Source organism: Barbus barbus (assembly GCF_936440315.1).
Source record: "Barbus barbus genome assembly, chromosome: 40".
NCBI classification, from domain to species: domain Eukaryota; kingdom Metazoa; phylum Chordata; class Actinopteri; order Cypriniformes; family Cyprinidae; genus Barbus; species Barbus barbus.
Genome location: NC_136718.1, coordinates 9523093 through 9544229, shown reverse-complemented (window position 1 = coordinate 9544229; position 21137 = coordinate 9523093). Strand labels below are relative to the sequence as shown.

The window sequence follows — 21137 nt, the reverse complement described above, 5'->3', positions numbered from 1 at the left end:
ACCTCCCAGGCCTCATTCACACTCAATGTGAGCATTAATCACGCTAATTACTGCAGCTCTACCCCAGAGGCTGAAGGGATGGTGGAGGACTAAGGTGGGGACAGGCTGATAGACAGGAGATGTTAGTCACGCTGCTCGTCGCTTTGCATTGCAAATGGAGTCGCAGGAAACTTAATTTCTGCCTTTGAATTAGCATGTGCCTCATACTGAGTAAAAGTAGAAGAGCATTCAGTTTTTCCCAGCCTTGACTCACTCTAAAATTGATTCATTTACTTGCGCAGATCATGACGGTGAAGTAAGCCACAATATGTGTAGACCCATCTTACACCAGTAATGATAAAAATATGATATTTACATTAAAACTCATGAACTTCGGGCTGCTTCAAGTTAGTTTTTGATGTGTAATATCATGTTTTTATTGAGTTTAGACTAGAAAGTATTGATTAAATATATACATTTATGTACACTTCCATTCAAATGTTGGGGGTCAGCAAGATTTTTATTTTATGAAAGAAACTGATACATTAATTCAGCATTTTTTTTCCTTAAATTGATTAAAAATCACAGTAATGCTGTTCTTTTCCTTCTATTGATCAAAGAATCCCGCAGAAAAATTATCATGTTTTCCATAAAATACCTTTTTAAATTATTAATAATAACTGATGTTCCTGAGCAGCAAATTAGCATATTAGATTGATTTCTGAAGGATCTGAACATTGCTGATAATTCAGCTTAGCCATCACAAGAATAAATTTCAATTTGCCGCCTTGGAATTATAAGGTTCTATCTGCATTTTGAGCAATTTTGAGATATTGAGCTTCGCAGTTTTTGCATTCCATAGACTTCTGTAGATAGAACCCTTTTTGTTCAAATATACACAGCTTACAAAAGAAACATTACATATTGTAAATATGTTGTCACAGAATAAGAATATGTGAATAACTCCATTTTGACAAATGTCAGATAGAACCTTATTGTTCTATATAGGCGACAAATTTTTAAATATTAAAATAGAAAACTCTAATTTTAAATTTCACAATATTGCTGTTTTACTGTATTTTTAATCAAATAAATGCAGCCTTGGTGAGCATAAGAGATGTCTTTCAAAAACATAAAAAAAATTAAACAATAGCATATACCATTTTAAATTTAATTAAATGTTTTTTTTTTCTCTACTCTGTTTTATTTCAAAGAGATATTTTATTTGATTTGATCTTTTATATGGTAAATCCTCATATCTACGAAGCGACTTGTTTGATTGTGCTCTTTGATTCCATTTGTTAACAATTTGCCACAAGTTTTTACCTCACTGCCACCCTCAATACCCACACCAGCTCTCTTCCCCCAGTCTACTGGAAAAAGCAAGTCATACCACCTTGAGCAAGGACGGATTATGGGCCGAGCCAATGGGGCCAGTGCCCCAGGGTCTCTGACTGTCAGGGGCCTCCAGACTCCTGGAAACAAGACACTGCAAGTGTAATATTGAGTGTACTATTGATATAGATAGATGAAGAGCACTTAAACGTGTGCCAGTATCACCACAGTGTGAAATAAGTGAAGAAATAAGAAATGTTATCTCTTCTCAGCACTACTTATTGCAGCTCTGATGTACAATGCATTGTTGTCACTTTTGCATGCAGCGTATTACACACAAAACAGATTTGTAGTGCAACAAAAACACTTTATTTTACACATTTCTGGTGCAGTTTTTATATTGGTATAGCAAGTGATCATTACATCTCATAGTTGCGAGAAGAAGGGAGTCTAGAGTCCCAGGACCACATAGTATACCCTTAAACTCAAGTTAGAAGATGGTAAACCAGCTCAACCAAAATTGCTCTGTCCAGCCCTCTGGAAGTTCATATGAAACTATGTAAGATCTTAAGTGGAATTGAAATGAAATTGAAAGCTTTCATTAGAAAATGAAAATCACATTTTTCTGTCTCAAATGTAATGCAGGGAACACTTTTGAATAATGATTCAGTGTTGTAGTGTTTTTCAATACTAGTGCCTTTGTGAAGATTTAAGCCCATTGTCTCTCTGGTCTTGGGTCTAGGTCAACTGGTTTGTAGTTTTGATTAAAAAACTTAAAGAGGGTTTCTCAAAGTATTCTTTAGTTTTCAGCCAGCAGCCTCTCACATTACACTCTAAAGCGTTTGAGCACAGGTGGGGTTTCATCCACACAGTTTCATCCGTTTTAGTCCATTATTGTCGTGTCTCCGGTAGTTTGTTGTAAAAACCTAGGTATAACAAAGTATACCAAAGTATACTTTGTGCTTAAGGTGAAATGTATAGAGGCTTGAAGGTTGTACACTTTGATCAGGCTGAATCAGCTGGTCAGCTGTCTCTAAAACACAGTTTGACAGATCTCTTTGACAATGCCAAGTGTGTGTGTGTGTGTGTGTGTGTGTGCGTGTGTGTGCGTGTGCGTGTGTGTGAACATAAAGGTTTTGAAAAGGAGTGTTATTGAGGTGAAGGTCTCTCTCACATTTGTAGCAACTTTCATTCTCAACCATGTTATATGACTCAATTGAAGACTCCAAAAATGTGTGTGGGTCTCAAACAAATATATGTGCTTATATCACATCTTAAACTACACAGGGGTGCAAACCCACATGGAAAGAACCTATATGAGGATATATGCGCATATATGAAACCTATATGCAGTATATATGCACATATATGATAACATATATGCGTATATATGCCACATATAGGCAAAATTGAGGTGCATATATGTGCATATAAAGGCCATATAGGTCTCCTGTATTGCTTCTTTATATCCAGATATAAGCCCTATATGTACATGTAAATGTAAATGTCGACATTTTGGGCTTTTATTTATGTTGTCTAGCAGCTATGGATTTTAATAATTTTACTAATATATAGGTAAACATATAGGTGCATATATGCACACATATATATACATGCATATATGTGCCTATATAGGTACATGTATGCACGTATATGTGTACATATATGTATGCATATATGTGTACATATATGTGCATATATGTACATATATGTACGTATATTATAGGAAAACGGCCAATTTTATATATGTCACATATATTAAAAACATATATCAAAACCTATATTAAAACATATATGTTTATATAGGTTATTTCCGTGTGGGAAGTCATTCAACAGTCAGATTTCATCAAAATATTGGGTTATAACTTTTAATCTCTAGACAAAGTTTCAGCACTGATTTCTTCAGAGTGTATAGAAGTTTGACCTGTAGGTTTGCTGGGGCAGTTTGAGGAGAAACAGTAGAATATTGATGCTGTGGTTCCAGACAGGACAAATATCACACTATGAGAGCAGAAGAGAGAACATCTCACAGATACATTGCCTTCAGTTCTGCCTCTCAGTATACTCCACATATACCTGTAGAGAGGGAACAGGAACATTAAAGTCAAAAGATGGATAAAGAAGGCATTAGGGGGGGAAGGAGAGCAGCTAATTCTAATATATGCAATGCTTAGTGTGAGTAATGCATGTAATTACTAGTTACAGTATGCACAGAATGAGTTTATTGTACAGTGTTGGATCTTTTCAATGAATCAGTTGAACAAGAGTGCAGGAAATTACTTGAGCTGGACTTTTAAACATTAGAATTCTATATTTGAATCCAGGGAATTTGAGACGTTCTTTAATAGAATCAGTTGAATTCCACTCTTTAAAAAATAAAGTTGCCATTTATGTTTCCATTAAGGACCCGAAGAACAAAATGTTCTTATTAAAATGTTCTTCACACTAAGAAAAAAAAAATTAAGATCTGTTACCTAAAAGGTTCGTTTTTGGAACCAAAAATGGTCCTCCCATGGCAACACTGCGAAACCCCCTTTTTGAAAACTTTATTTTCAACAGAGTAGCGATCTTTGGTTGATTTCAACATGAATGCAGATTGTTTTTTTTGTTTTTTTGTTTTTTAAATCAGCTGATTCAATTGAAGAATCTTCAAATTCAGTTAGCACAAATAAAGAATTATCTTGCATAAAATTAAGGAATGTAATACAACGGTGCAAATATAAAAAATGAAAAAAAAAATCATTTAAATTTGAGAATTCTTCAATTGAATCACACGTTCATTTTCATACACAGCAGATGGCACATCTGCTAATAGACACCCGATAATAATGCAGCTTATTGTTGAAATGCAGACTGCGTTAAACAGTGTTGACTGTAAGCGTGTTAGACAAGAATACAGCTTGGCGGTCTCAACAGGGACAGGGGTGCTAATTACTGAAGAGGATAAATTAGCCACACGCATACATGCTCAGTTTCTCTCTCTCTCTCTCTCTCTCTCTCTCTCTGTATATTTTCTTAGTTGGAACGCTCTGCTCTCCTTCAGATCTTGCGTATAAAGTAATCAAGGTTCATTAGGCCAGAATCAATGTGCAATGTAATTAAAATCCTTCATACTGTAAAGCTCAATCGCTTTAGTCTCTTCTCTCAGGTTCATCTGAAGTGTTTTTCACTGCTACCTGTCCTGTTATATCAGCCTCACTGCAACAGTCCAACGACAGCTGAACTTCATCAGCCTCATAAAGCCATTTATCTGAAATAGATTCTTTCTTTGATTCAGGTTGTGGTGCTTCTCTAATTTTTCTCAGATTTCGTCACTCCAAACCACTCCAGTGCACTGGAGACCTCAAGATTAATTCATCCTTGTGATAATGGATGTGCTGGAGCGCACATACTAGCTAAATGTCTGAGACGCCCCACACACAGGAGAAATTGTAGCATAATGTTTGATTTTGTTTGGTATTTGGCATGCTTTTGCTCTCAATGCTGTCTTTTTCTCGCTCTTGCAGATAGAAAAATATTCACATTCGCTTCACATGGAGTGCTTGGCATTGGATCATCTCGAAATTTCCCACAGTGCCATGCAGGCTCAGTTCCCTTAAAAGCTTTAGCCTATCAGAGAGGAGCATGAAATACAATCTTTGGCCCTCACCGCCTATCAGAGTTAAGCATGAAGAAATCCCTCCCGTTGCAGGCTGAAAGTGTAGAGCTCGGGATAAAGTACTCTTCTGCAGCCTTTAGATAATGCAGCTGGCCTGAAGCTGGTTAGAGCCGAGATGAGAGAGAAAAAGAGAGAGGTAGAAAGTGAACAGGATTGAGAAAAAGCAAATCAGTTGAATCAGAGAATTCTTTCATTGAATAAGTTCAATTTCAGAATTCAGTTTGAAAAAGCATTACAACAAGATATATTAAATGGAATATTTATTTATTAGAATCAAATGAACTTGAACAATTTTCATTCGAGTTTGAGAGTTTTTTGATTGAATCAAAGGGAGAAGAAAGATGAAGAACATGAAATAGATAACAGCGCTGCATTTTGAAAAAGTATTTCTGCTGATATGCAAGAAAGCCTACACTACCTAATTTGATTATGCTGCGTTTAAATATTTCAATAAAAACGTTCCATCACATATAGTTTTTTCACAAAATAAGAATGAAGATTTTTCAAAAAGAAGAATTTAAATTACAATCTGCAAAGGAGTGGAATAATTTCAAATACTCCATTTAATATCTTTAAACATAAACACAAGTTTGCCTTTTATCACAAAATTTGTGATTTTTTGTTGCTGTTTGAATGTAGTGAAACACCCACAGATAACGTCGGGTCTTGTTTTCATTTTCTTCTGTCACTGGCCACAATTCTAACCTTGAAATAAAATAAAAAATAAATGTCTTCATAATCATTCATACATGAGAAAATTGGCTGAGAATCGAACAAACTTGGGTAGACAGAAGTAGGAATCATATATGGACATTTTTTCTGGTGATTAAGGATACACTTCTCCATGGTTGTCTAATGCAAAAATGCTATGAAATGCACATCATATTTTGTAAAACAAGCACTATTTTTGGACTCAGCACCCCATAATTAGTAATAAACAAGTATTGGATATCTTTCAGCAAAATATGATGAGCAGTGTAATAAAATATCATTCAATTATTTAGTGACATTCAACTGAATTTGAAAATCCTTCAATTGAATCAGTCACATTTTGAAGTTGAATCAACTGATTTTTTTTGTTTTTTTTATCATTAATTGATCATAAAAGTAAAAAAATCAGTCATTCAGTCGACATTCAGTGCATCCTCTCTTGAGCTTACCGCACTGACCATGCATGTGTTTGTGTGTGTTTGTATGGTATCAGGTTGTGTCCTTTTCTTCTCCTGCCAAAAGCTGCTGACAGGTGAAAAGCCCTCAGTGCCACTCTGCTGGTGTCATATTGTGATGGGCACTTTGACAGTCAGTTCGCTCAGCTCAGCCAAAGCTTGTTTTCAGATAGTTTAGGTACTAGGCCTGTCTCACCCTCTCGCCATTCAACCAGGTTTATGCCAGAATTCCCCCACAGTAGTTCGATGATTTATGTATTTTTAGAGAATTGTTGTCAAGACTGCCCAAAGAGAGAGAAAAAAAACCCCACTCCTCTCAAAAACACCACACAGCAACTATAACAACAGTTAATGCTCACCTCATTAAATATTCATGCACTTTGTCACAAGTCACAGCAACTGTCACACACTGTGTTTAGGGGAAATAGTCAAAAATGTCAAAAACAGTGACGGCAAATGCATTAACTAAAATGATAAAGACAGTATTATTTTTGTGGCACATTTTCAGGAGATAAAATACAACCTTAGCAGATTTATGTGGCGATGTTTCTGCATAGCCTGTGCGCAAGTAAAGTATTCAAACAGCTTGCATCCTGTTCTTACCCAATCAATGTTATTAGCCTCATGAATATGCAAATAAGAACTTGAACTACATTTTAAACCATGAGGATTTCCAAACAGAATTTCCTCCACTGGTTTTAGCTCTTTTTTATACTCTAAGGCATCTTTTTGGAACCATATACGACAGCATGTTGTCCAGTTAGTCAAATACTTCAATGAATTAATTGGAATTCTATATTTAAAAACAAAAAAATAATTGCCTAGAATTGATTTTAAAATCAGTTTAATTACACAGTAGAGAGCAGTATAATATTACAAACTGACAGCAGGAAAAAAACAGTGCTCAGGTAAATTCAAAATAATAATAATAATCATGCACAGTTAAGACAGCAAAAATATATTTTGAGAAAGGCTGAGCATCTAATCAAACTCTATTAAATTCATCTGTCATGTTGCTAATACAAACACAATAATTAGCTCAGGGTTTGTTCCGTGTGTTTGGCTGGTAAACCAAACTTCTGTTGTTGTTTATGCATTTACAAAATTGTTCATTTGTCATGTTGTAAGCATGCATATTGCTGGGCTTATGCAGTTATTGGTAATATCAGTACATACAGTAACTATTAAATTTGTTAAATGTTATATAATGGATTTATCGTTTGACTACATTTTGGGGTATTTTTGTCACTTTCATTGGCATTTTGAAACCCTGGTTAATTTCTTACCCTTCCCTGCAGTTGTTAAACTGTTAATGTATATTCAGTCAGTGGCTAAAGAGAGAATACATCCCCACATAACATCATTTGACCTTTAATTACTGAACCTAAATAACCACTTGACATTTCGCCTCTGTGTCTCCAGGTACGTCCACACCTTGTGTCTGGGAGTGCAAAGCCGTTGGCATGGCGACCCGGGTCAGCATCATTTCTACTGGCGTCTGATGTTCGAGAGCGCTGACATCAACATGCTGCGGCTGCTGGAGGCTTTCCTGAAGAGCGCGCCTCAGCTCGTGCTGCAGCTCAGCATCATGATCCACAGCAACTACATACTGCCCCTACAGGGTGAGACAACACACACACAGAGGTTTCCCAGGTGGGCACATGAGATGCTTTTAGTTGGGCATACTTAATGAGAAAGAGAGAGAGGACAGAACGCTTGTGTGATTGTGCCGTGATCATCATGACTTATTCATACGGCCACTCCGGAGAAGACGTTTGCTTGTGATGAATTATACAAACCGTTTAACACACTCCTCTCTGTGCGATGACATATGACACGACTCATCTACGAACATGGGAAAAAGACAGCAGTATATTATATGAAAATAGAAAATAATTAATTATTACAACTAAGAATAACTGTAATAATAATACTAATTATTGTTGTTGTTGTTAATCAAATATACACTACTATTCAAAGGTTTGTGGCAAGGATGAATAAAATTGATCAAAAGTGACAGCCTTTTTAATACTAATGCTACAAAAAAAATTTTTTTAAATAAATGCTGCTCTTTTGAACTTTCGGTTCATCAAAGAATCCTTTAAAAATGTATCACAGTTTCCACAAAAAATATTAAGCAGCATAACTGTTTTCAACACTGATAATAAGTTTCTTGAACAGCAAATCAGCATATAAGAATGATTTCTGATGGATCATGTGCCACTGAAAACTGGAGTAATGATGCTGAAAATTCAGCTTTACATCACAGGAATAAATTACATTTTAAAATATATTCTAATAGCAAACATTTAATTTAAATTGTTTCATAATATTACTGTTTTTACTTTTTAAAGAAATGCATCCTTGGTGATCATAAAATATTTTTTTTCTTTAAGGGGTCCTATTATGCTCCTTTTACAAGATTTTTTCTTTTACAATACGTCTCAGGTGTCAGAATGTGTCTGTGAAGTTTTAGCTCAAAATACCTTGCAGCTCATTTATCATGCCATGTAAATGGCCCTTCTTGGGTACACTTTTAAAAATAAAGCTGTTTCACGATGCCATAGAAGAAGCTTTTTGTCTAAATGGTTCCACATAGAACCTTTAATATCTGAAGAACCTTTCTGTTTCACAAAGGTTCTTTGTGGTGAAAGAAGGTTCTTCAGATTATAAAAAGGGAATAAAGAGATGATTCTCTAAAGGAGCTTTGACTAAACTGTTTTTGTGGAACCAAAAATGGTTCTTCTATGGCATCGCTGTGAAGAACCTTTTAAGCACCTTTATTTTTAAGAGCGTAGAAGCAAAACACTGTTTTCTCGAGTGTCTCTTTAAATGCAAATTAGCTCCTGCTCCCCGCCCACATTTCTAGAAGAGGGCGGAGCCTTTACAGCTTGTGTCTCAAATACTCTGGCAATCTGCATGCGTTTGGATATTAAACTCTCTTTTGCATCAGCTGTTAAATGCACAAAAGGTTCACATAATGATTGTTATGTCTGTGTGTAACCGACGTAGGCCAGTAAGATCTGTTGCGTGTAAACTTCGCTCCCCTGATCTCAAAAAGAGGCACTCTGGCGACCTTGTTAGAGCGCCTGCCTCCCACGCCAGAGACCCACTCGGAACAAGAATGAGTTGTGGCGGTGCGGACCCAAGGGGGTTACACTGGTGCCGTGACGCACACGGGAGTGAGGTTTAGAGGGGTGAGTTTAAACGACATAGGCCTGTAAGAGCTGTTGCGTGTAAACCTGACTCCCCTGATCTCAAAAAGAGGTGCTCTAGCGACTGAGGCCTTTAACCTCCTTGTTACAGCGCCCGCCTCCCGCGCCGGAGACCCGGATTCGAGACCCACTCGGAACAAGAACGAGTTGTGGCGGTGCAGACCCGGGGGGGTTGCATGTGAATGTACACAGTTGGGTGTAGAATCTTTTTTTTTTTCTTTTTTTTTATTATGCAAGTAAAGAATGTGACAATGTTTACATGTACCAAATACAGAACCCCATAGATCAAACATATAAGAAAAATATGCAAGTAAAGAAGTGCATGCAAGTAAAGAAGGTGACAATATTTACATGTGCCAAAATGCAGAAACACAGACAAATAAACATATATACTGATTGCCAACATGACAAGTCTGTTCTGATTAACTCCTGTATTTGCATTCATATGCCTGTGAGCATGTGTGTGTGTGTGTGTGTGTGTGTGTGTGTGTATGTGTGTGTGTGTGTGTGTGTGTGTGTGTGTGTGTGCGTGTGCGTGTGTGTGTATGCGCATGTGTCTGTCATTGTGTCTAGGGTTGAGGAAGGAAGCATACAACTGAAATAGCATCATAATAGATTGATAACAGATATAAGTAGTGTAAAAAATAAATAAATAAAATAAAAATAAATAAATAGAGGCGAATAATAATAATAATAGTAATAGTAATAATAAAGACAACAAATGTTATTAGCAACAATAATAACCATAATAATATTAATAATAATAATTTTAATAATAATAATAATGATTTCATCAAAACTGGGAGAGGGTGGAGGACAATGAAGAGGGCAGGTAAAAATAATAATATTAACACCAGATACAGACCTGGATGTCACAGCCTACTGGGGACCAGAGGCCAAACAAAAAAGATGATGAAGAAGAAGAAGAGGAGAAAAAATAAATAAAAAATCTTATCGATGTTGTCCTCCACCCCTTCGCAAAATTCAAAGATTAATATTCAAATTAAGTTCAAATATTAGTTTAGGTGGGGATTTGTTGTTGTGATTGGTCTCAGACAAAGAAGGTCCACAGATTTATGACTGCTGGAGGGTAATGAGAGCTGACCAGAAGGGGTGTATTTCTACTGTATTGTATGGATTTTCTTGATTTGCAGTTCATGAGGATAGTTGTATTGGCGATAGCTAGCGCTACCAGGAGTAACTGACTGTTTGTATTGTCTAAATTGATTATAGATATATCGCCTAGTAAACAAACTAATGGAGAATCTGGGATGTGACATCCTGTAGTGACGTATAATGATTCAGTGACTTTTTCCCAAAAATGTATAATTGAGGTACAATACCAAAGGGCATGAACATAAGTATCTGTTTCATTTTGGGTACAATGTGAACATGTTTCTGAAGTGAATCCCATTTTAAACAATTTCTGTCCGGTTAAGTGAATTCTGTGAAGTTACCTTATACTGTATAAATTGCAAGTTGGCATTTTTTGTCATAAAGTAGATATTTTTGCAGATTTGTGTCCAGAAAATGGCATCCAGAGCAATAGATAGGTCTGATTCCCATTTCGCATGTGGTAAACTTAATGTGTTGTCTGATTTTAATATTATTCTGTATATTTCGGAGAGTAGTTTTTTTGAGGACGATATATTAATTAACTCTGAGATTAAAGGTGAAAGTTCTAGATTAACGGTTCGAATGTAGATTTTTGATTGGATAGATGATTTGATTTGTAGATATTCCAAAAAACTATTACTCCCGATGCTGTATTCCTGGACCAAATATGAAAAAGGCCAGATTATTTCTATGAAAGATGTGTTGGAGTTGTGTTATGCCCTTTTCTGCCCATGTGTGTAAATTAAGTGTCTTTTTATTAACTGTATAATCTGGATTATTCCAAATGGAGGTGTATTTAGATGGTACAAGAGGAGAGTTTATGATTTGGTGAAATTTGCACCAGGCTGCCAGAGCTGCTGCTATAGTTGGTGCTTTAAAACAGGAGTGTTTTTTGATTGTCTGACTATAGAATGGTAAATCTGAAATTAGAATATCCTTACAAATTGTTTGCTCAATATCTAGCCTTATGTTTTCTGATGAGTTTGGGTGAATCCATTTGTATATCTGTTGAAGCTGATAAGCCAGAGAGTAGTGGCAGAAATGTGGTGCTTCCAATCCTCCTTGTGTTTTTGGTTTCTGTAAAGTAGCTAGTTTAATTCTTGGGGTCTTATTTTTCCAGTAAAATTTGATAATAATTGAGTCTAAAGATTTAAACCAGGTGAGGATGGGTTGTGTTGGGATCATTGAGAATAAATAGTTTAGTTTAGGGAGTATAGTCATTTTGATTACTGATATTCTGCCCTTAATGGATAATGGTAAATTCATCCAGCGTTGAAGATCATCATTTATTGTTTTGAGTAATGGGGTGAAATTAAGACTAACTAGCTCTGACAGCCTGGGGGAAATATTAATGCCTAAATATGTGATGTGATTGGTGTATAGAGGGATAGGTGATGTCTGGGATGTCACATTCAAGCTATTGTGATTTAATGAAAGAGTATTCAGAAATGTTCGAAAATGAATCAATAAGTTTAATTGTTTCTTGTAATGATGATGAGGGATCTTGTAAATATAGTAGTATGTCATCTGCGTAAAGACTGATTTTGTGCTATATGTTTAATGTTTGAACTCCTTTAATGTAGCTGTTTTGGCAGATGGCTGCTGCTAACGGTTCGATAAAAATGGTGAATAATGAGGGAGAGAGTGGGCATCCTTGTCTAGTCCCGCGGTGCAGTGTGAAGCTACGTGATGTTAGTCCATTAGTGATGACAGTGGCTGAAGGTGATGTATATAGAATTTTAATCCAATTAATGAATGACTCCCCAAAACCAAACCTCTCTAATGTGGAAAACAGGAATTTCCAGTTGACCTAGTCAAAAGCTTTTTCTGCATCCGGAGTGATTATGATGGCTTTTGCTTTTTGAATTGAAAAATAGTACATTAAGTTGAATAGTCTGCGTGTATTGGTGGATGATAGTCTACCTTTAATGAAACCGGTTTGATCTGAGTGTATTATAGATGGTGTGACCTTTTTTATTCTATGGGATAATAATTTGGCGATGATTTTAATGTCAGCATTGATCAGTGAAATGGGACGGTAGCTTGATGGTAATTTTGGATCTTTATTGGGTTTGAGAAGAAGTGAAATTGTGGCAGTATTCATATTAGCTGGGAGTTTTAATTGTCGTTGCAACTTACTTAACATTCTGATGAAGAGTGGTGATAGAGTGGACCAAAAGTGTTTGTAGAACTCAGCGGAGAATCCATCAGGACCTGGTGCTTTATTATTAGACATGTGTTGTAGTGCTGTAAGAAGTTTGGGTTGTGTGATGGGTGATTCTAGGCTATTTCTTTGGTGTTCATTCAGTTGTGGTAGATTGATAATGTTAAGAAATGAGTTGATGTCATTTTGATTTGGGTATTTTTCTGATGAGTATAATTTGCTATAGAAATTGTGAAAAATTTGGTTAATTTCTTCAGGTGAGTTGGTAGATTTTCCTTCTGGGTCTGTAATAACTGAAATTGTTGCTTTTTCCTTGTTTCGTTTGATTTGATTTGCCAAGTATTTACCAGATGTATTACTATGATGAAAGGGTGTAGAACCTTACTGAAAAGACCCACATAGAATCTCACATACCAAAGGAAAACTGAGAAGATTCTCCTCTTGGACGAGTCATAAAATTGACCAAGCCTACTGATGCCTCCCTGTCTAGAGGACAATCATCTCATGAGACCCATAAAAACAATGACAGATTTGAGAACATCTGGCTATATTTAAAGAACAGAACTTCAATGTGGTTCCTGGCCGGCTTACCATAAATAAAATTGAATAAACAACAATACAAAGAACGTTGTATCTGGAAATGAAGCCATAAGAACTCTAAACAGACTTCCTAAGAGCATCGTCACGTCACAGAGAAGCCAACCTACCACCGGAGGAGCATCCCTTGAAACGCGTCACGCAACTACAGCTACAGCAGCCAATCCCCACGATTCGATTTCCTAAAAGCTAAATCCAAATAAGAGTTAATTTTCTTACATGGGCAAGAAATTACATTTGCGTCAGTATATTAGATCTATGAAACAGCATTTCAATATGGCAACGACACAATACTAACACAACTCAACCAGACATTTGGGCGGGAATTATTTAAATGAGGGACATTGTGACATGTACATTTCCAAAAGAAAACTCAGGACTACAATCGAGGTGTTTGAGGGAGTTCAGAAACAGCGAATAACTCCCTTTGGAATGGACTTTGTGCTATTTAGCAAATCTTTTTCAAGCTCAAACAGCAACATTACGCACTAAAGCAAGTGTAAAATACATAATAAGACCCCTTTCAAAACAGTGTAAAATATTTATTTCTATCTATTCTTATTATAAATTAATAAATATTGAGATTGAATGATGTGTAAGGCATTAAAGTAAAAAAAAACAACTAAAAGCCAGAGGCGACTGCTTCCTCGGAAGGCCACCACATGCCACTGAGAAAGAAACCGGTACTCAGGAGACAAAAACATGAGAGGAAAAGGACTTTAGCAAAAAATGAAATGAAAGAGAGATAGAGAGAACGAGTCGTATAGCAGGACAGAGAGCTCCGAAGGACACGCTGTAAGACTGAATAGACTCAGAGATGTTCTGATTAATTCTGGGTCATGGGTTTGGTTACCAACTACCACACAGAAAGGCTTTTGCTTGTTCTTCTTATCTTCTTTCGCTTTTTTCCTGCATTTTCTGATCTCATGGCCCTGCCTGTCAGTCTGACTCAGACCTTTGACCTTTACATTGTGTCAGTAAATCCATTTGAAAGTGAGCATCTGTATGCTGCACTCGCTGTGGAGAGCGGAGCACTTGAAGTGAGGACTGGGAAGTGTGCAGTCTCCTACACTATGAAAAAGCTGTGGTTTTTATAATTATGATATACATGTTTATGCTGATGATTGTTTTTCTGTACAGTAACTGCACTGTTACGAAGTTGCTTCACTTCACTGTCCTTTCCAAACAACCAAATTTCAAATTAATTAATTAACTAGCAAGTATGAGGACATTGAGATATTATATTTAAATCAACATGAATTTACATATATCTCTGATTTAAACTTCAGAAGCAAAACCGCTGTTAGAGTTGGAAGGTTTCATTAATTTGAGTGAATCAATTCAGTCGCTCTGTTTCAGTAACAGATTCAAAACTCTTTAATGATTTTTTTGTGCCATCAATCAAAAATATTCATCCATTCTCCATAATCTCGGTTTGGCATTTTTCATGTGTTAAAAAAATTATAGGTAAATATTGCTTAGCAGATTTGTAATTCTTCAAATAGTAGATTAATGAATGGAGCAAATAGCTTGGTCACACTTTATTTTAAGGTCCAATTCTCTCTATTAACAAACCATTAACTACCACTTTTCAATAAACTCCTAATTTGCTGCTTATTAATAGTTAGGAAGGTAGTTGTTAAGCTTAGGTATGGTAATGGTCATGCAGAATATGTGCATTATAAGTACTAATAAACATACAATATGTTAATAATAGGCATGGTAATAAGGAACTGGTTAATAGTGAGAACTGGTCCTTATATTAAAGTATTATCAATCTTTTTTTAAAAACTTAATTCTTACATTAAACATTACGTCTGTCTGGTCTAAATGATGGTTCACAAATACATACATACATATATTGTCAAAATCATAATAAATATTGTCAAAAGGCTTGTAAATTATTTGTAGTCCAGCTTAAAAGATTGTAATAATGTGACTACATTTATACTGTAATAAAATGAGAGCAGCCACGGGTAATCATTAATGCTCTTCTCACACAAAACTCTAATGCTTAAAATAAAACCAGGGTGTTACTAGTTTAAAAGCATTACTTTCCAACACTTACTGTAGGTGATGCTTTCAAACCAGTAATGGCAGCTTGGGCTGTTTTTAAGCAGGATGGTTAATCGCTACCATAAGAAAGGAATTCACAGAAGAGCATTTTAGGGAGTGAAACAACTCAGACATGGCATGCAAATTAACAGCACCATCAGCAGGCACAATTCCTTCTTTGTGAATCCGCGCTGTGTGTTTTAAGGTCTTTGAGGTCTCGTGGAGAGTCTTTATTCTTTGACTGTAACTCTCGTGTAGTCATTTAATACCATCTAAAAGCACAAATGCTGTTATTAAAATGCATTATGCAAACATCCTCTGTGTAGTTTCTTCCACCACATCATCTGGCAGCAGCAACTCAAACTTCCCTCTTTCTTTCAGCACTGGCAGCGCTGGGCTTTAACTTGTCTTATCCCTTTCTCTTTAAACTGCATTCTAATCTGAGGCAGACTTTGTGGCAGTGGGCTTGCGCTGCGTCTGATGTTTGATTTAATTAAGATTGCCAGCGCATTGCTCCATGAGAGCCTCTGAAATAGAGGCCAGGAGAGAATGAGGAGAGCATGCGGGCAGGCTGGAAGCAGAGCAGGAAAACGCAGACTAATGCTTTCGGATCTCTGCTAATTAAGACCTCACTTAATCTGGATCTGCACCAAATGAGTTGCTCAGGATGAGAGCTGAGACATAGAATGTGAGTGAGATGGAGAGAAAGTGAAATGCATGCGCAAAAGAGACTCAAAGAGAGTAAACACTCAATAAACAAGCTTGGTCAAGCTTGTGCAAAGAGAAATTCTGAGTATGATATGCACTATGTTTCCTTGAAGTTAAATTATATTTCTTGAAATATTTATACCACTGGTAGACATGACCAATATGTGTGCCAATATTTGTTTTTATTGGGTTTTTTTTTTTATTATTGCCATCAGCCGATGAGTTTTAAAGGGATAGTTCACCTAAAAAAGAAAATTGTGTCATTAATTACTCACCCTCATGTCGTTCCAAACCTGTAAGACCTTCATTCTTCTTCAGAACACAAATTAAGATCAATCTTAGAGCTTTCTTACCCTGCATAGACAGAATGCAACTGATACGTTCAAGGCCCAGAAAGGTAGTAAGGACATCATTAAAATAGTCCATGTGACATCAGTGATTCAAATGTAATTTTATGAAGCAAGGAGAATACTTTTTGTGTGCAAAGAAAACAAAAAGGACAACTTTATTCAACTATTTCTTCTCTGCCAGGTCCGTCTCCGCCATTCACAAAAGTACCACTATCCCATTAATTCCACAAAGCTCAAAAAATCAGCTGTTAAATCCTTTGAAGTGTGAATTTGCATTTACACAACATTGTTTTCAACTAAAATGGAAAACTTTATGCATGTTGGCCGTTTTGGGAACATGAAAACACCCATTTTTGAAAAAAAAAGTTGAGCCAACTTAAAATTTTAAGGCAACCAGCTTCAGCAGATTTTTGAGTTCTCAACCTAATTTTAAAATTTAAAGTTGGCTCAACTTTTTTTTTTTTTCTTTTTTTTTTACAGTGCATTATCATTTGTAAACTACAAAACAGCAAATATGTGAAAATGGTGATGTCATATGTATGTGTATAAAGTGTTTGCATAGTGTTTCCTTACAAAGTTACATCAACTACTGGCCTGGAATGCATAATACAGCATTTTGAGTCATTTTCACGGATCCACGTAAATGGGAATTGTTTTGACAATGTTGTAATATCATATATATCAGCCACCTAGTCTCAGCCTCAGACGTCACGCCCACAGAACATTGGCTAAAAGTCTGATGCATATGGCACACAAAAGTGGAAACACTTCAGGAGTTTCAAAGTCATCGTCGGATTGGTTGAATTATACAGGATTTCCCGGTGATGTGTGTTGCGTGCTCGTTAATGTTCCGCCTGGAAACAATGATGCCGTGACGCCAAAGCCCTTCACGAAAGAAGAAAGCTGTCGTGTTTACAACTGTGACAAGAAATGCTTATCAGGATCAAATAAACGCTAGTATGTGAAATATTTAAAGTTCGCGGCATAGAATCTTTCAAATGCATCCGAGAGTTTTACACACTATCTGTCGATCACTAATTTGTACCAGGATCAACTTTTTTACAATCCAGACCTGACAAAAGCAACGGGCTGCCTTCTTTTCATGCGGTGATCATCTGAATATCCTTAGCTGACCTTGGATAAGCCAACCTGGAGGGTTTGAAGTGTTTAACGGGGTGAAGCTGCAAGTATAGCTCCCTAAAACACATGCATGTGTATGTGTGTGTGTGTGTGTGTATGTGTGGAGTGAGACAGGAGAGGAATCAAAGACCAGAACAAAGCCAATCTGCCGGGACCCACCAGATAAACAAACATGCAGTGAGATATATTTAAGAGCTGATCCTCATGATAACATCAGCTCAGTGTGGAAGCCTCCTGAGATAGCTCCATGTCTCTCAATCACACACATTCACACACACCTCTTCTTCACCTCTTCACTCTACCTTGTGCTCTAGGGTACTCGCAAACACAATATAAAGTGCCTGTCTATCTCCCTGTCAGCAAGTCAAACACACACGGTCACACTCGCTTTCCCTAGAGAGACATCCTCTCAGGCTGTTGGGGAACAAGCCCTGCGATTTGTTGTCTCAGCAGGTGTTGTAGCTTCTGTGAAATATCATTTGAAAACTAAAACAAAAGCAACAACCGTTACAAAACTTTTTTTTCGTGCCGTCATCTTGAAAGAGCAGCTCTGCCAGCTCACATCAGTTTGTGTTTCATAAGAGCCACTGTGATGTCTGGAATTAAAATCACTTTGCATCTTTGCCTCATCAGAATCTATTCTCTTAAAATGTGTCTGTCATAACGCAAGGTATATTCGCACATTCATATATTATGAGTCCAGATAGGCAAGAGATATCAATTAGGGCCTGAATTATTAATGTTTTGAAAGTTAATTATTCAATCGCATGTTCAATTAGGAATGAATCACATCAGATCTAATTAAATATTGAAGGCAGAACTCTGAGAATGTGGAAATGTAGTTATTCTTAATGATTTTGATTATGTTTTATATTTAGCACTTGCTCGTTTCAGGCTATTTAAATGGCCATAGAGAAGCTGCACGGATGCAGCATTTACGGCCAAATAAACACACAAAGCAATGGAGTACAGTGATAATTTTTGGGGAAATAAAACCCAAACATGTCATGAACCATTTAATGCCATTTAAAATACATTTCATCCTTGCATCTAAGTCAGATGCACAGATACACTGTACACTACTGTCACTATACACTGTGCTACAAACCGAGATTTAAGACTTAGAATGTATTTTAAAGAAGTATTTTTGAATTACATTAAATTTTCTGTATCATAAATACAATTTGTGTGGTTTAAATGATTGTTCCTGACCAGTTGAAAGTTCATTCACACTCAGGCCTGAAACCTTCTCAATGCATGTACATGAATGCAAACGCTTCTAGATATGTAAGCTTGATTTTGTGCATCACTGCCTTTCAAAATTTGTCAGGATGCAGTTCAAAACTAAACACACTGTGTTCTCAGCCACAAGGCACTCCCTGCTGAAAAAGTAAAAAAGAGCTGGTCACCAGCATATGTTTTGCTTTGGTTTCTAGTCCCCAGCAAGGGATCCTGATGTGCTGGTGTTCCAGCTTCTTGACAAGACTAACTAACAAAACTTCCTTCCTCATTCAGCATCACCAGAAAAACTATGTGGTGATCAGAACCGATAGCCCCGCAGGCAGCGTGCCGACATACAGTGCTGTTGCACTACAGGCATCCCAAGTTCGACTACCGGCTCGAGTTTTTTTCTGATCCCGCCCCCCTCTCCCTCTCCCACTTCGCTTCCTAAATCTAGATCTAAAACTGTCCTATCATAATAAAGGCAAAAACACCAAAAATAAAAAAAATAAAAATAAATAAAAACATGCGGTGAACATAATGCCTATGCTAGTCTCAGGGTTTGTATAGTTTATTTTGTAAATCTTGTGAATATATCAAGTTTTATAATATGCCATGTATCAAAAACTAAAACAAATTTGTCTCCATTTTCTCCATTTTAGATGGTTTATAGTGGGTGTCTCCTATGGCTAGTTTTCTCTTTCAAGTCAACTACTGTCATGGTGGAGCAACAGCGAATATTGTTGAGAAAGTTACTTAAGAGTTAGTTAAATTGTGAACACTCAAACAGCTACATGAACAATAGCAAATCCTGTTTACCAGCACAGACATTTGAAAGGCAACCCCATAACTCTTTGAGTACTAAGGTTTGTTACCAGATCAGCGCCACATGCATGCAATGCATTGGCCAAGCTGCTTTTGTATATTTTTGTAAAGTTTGCTTCTGACTTTACTCGACATTACTCAAGCTGTCTCCCTGTTCTATCTCTGTAGGTCTTTCTGCATCTGCCTCATTGGTTTCTCTCGCCTGGATGATCGCATCCTACCAGAAGGTTCTGCGTGACTCTCGTGACGACAAGCTCCCCATGTCCTACAAGGCTGTGATTGTTCAGATGCTCTGGCACCTCTTCACCATCGGTGCTCGAACCATCGCCTTCGCCCTCTTCGCGTCAGTCTTCCAGCTTTACTTTGGGATCTTCATTGTGGCCCACTGGTGCGCCATGACCTTCTGGATCATCCAGGGCGAGACCGACTTCTGCATGTCCAAGTGGGAGGAGATCATCTACAACATGGTAGTGGGCATCATCTACATCTTTTGCTGGTTCAACGTTAAAGAAGGCCGTGCCCGCTTTCGGCTGGGTGTGTACTACTGCGTGACCTTGGTTGAGAACGTCGCGCTCACCGCCGCTTGGTATATTCACAGGGGACCTCACTCCTCTGACTTCTACGCCCTGATTATTGTATGTGTGGTGATGTGTAGCTATGCTTTGGGAACATTCTTTATGTTTGTCTATTATTGTCTGCTCCACCCAGACGGACCTATCCTGGGAGCTCAGTGGAGCTGTGTAGAGGAGGGAATGGGGGTAATCGGTCTGGGAGGCGTTGGGGATTTGGAAACCCCCTTGCCCCAACCAGACGTAGTTACTAGCCCTCCCAGAACACTCCAAAGGACTACTGGTGGTGATCGGGAAATAGGGACCGGGGATAGAGACAGTTGCCTGCCGGTGTTTCAGGTAAGGCCTCCTAGTGTTCCCCCTGCTTCCTCCCCACGTCCCCCAAGAACTGAAGGTCCCGTTATCCGCATCGACCTGCCAAGAAAAAGGTACCCAGCCTGGGATGCCCACTTTATCGACCGAAGGCTGAGGAAGACCATCCTGGTGCTGGAGAATACATCCCCCGTGACGCCTCGCATCCAGTACCAGAGCTTCAACAACCCCAAAGAAGTGACGGAGTATGAGACTACGGTGTAGTGTTGTTCATACCTCCACCTTCCACATGACATCTCTATGCAGAGGTGGAACTCAGCCACCATGAGGTCACGGTCCGATCCTTGACGGTCGGCATGGTGCTACACGGTGGAACTGCGGCACGTTTGGCATTTGGATGCCTGGGAGCGCATGACTGGTCCGAAAGTGCACATCAGGCTGGACGCGAGTAACATGGTATTTACATGACCTGCATGGGAAGTGAAACTAGGAAAGGGAGTTACCTTTCTGCCTATGCACTGAATATATAAAAAATGACAGTGATGAGAAGAAGTGGACATTTGTAAAATATAGATGAACTGACCAATCAGTATTCCTCAGGACCAGCCTGGCTGCTGTATTGGTCTAAGTTTAATGTTCTATATGTATCTACAATAGAATGGTGCCAGTGTGTTGGTATGAATGTTTTTTGGGTTGTCTGGTCATGCTGCATTGTTTATCTGTAAAG

At 37.6% G+C, this 21137-nt stretch overlaps 1 protein-coding gene across 1 annotated transcript in view; it reads left to right on the top strand.

The window, feature by feature from the left end:
- Positions 1 to 20674, top strand: part of LOC306859587 (XK-related protein 7-like) — a gene marked incomplete at its 3' end in the record, with an annotated part of 67296 nt that extends 46622 nt beyond the window's left edge. The window contains exons 2-3 of the mRNA XM_079400689.1: positions 7561 to 7760; positions 19698 to 20674. Coding sequence (XP_079256815.1) covers positions 7561 to 7760; positions 19698 to 20674 — 1177 coding nt within the window. The remainder of the gene's footprint in view (positions 1 to 7560; positions 7761 to 19697) is intronic.
- Positions 20675 to 21137: the final 463 nt, after the last annotated feature.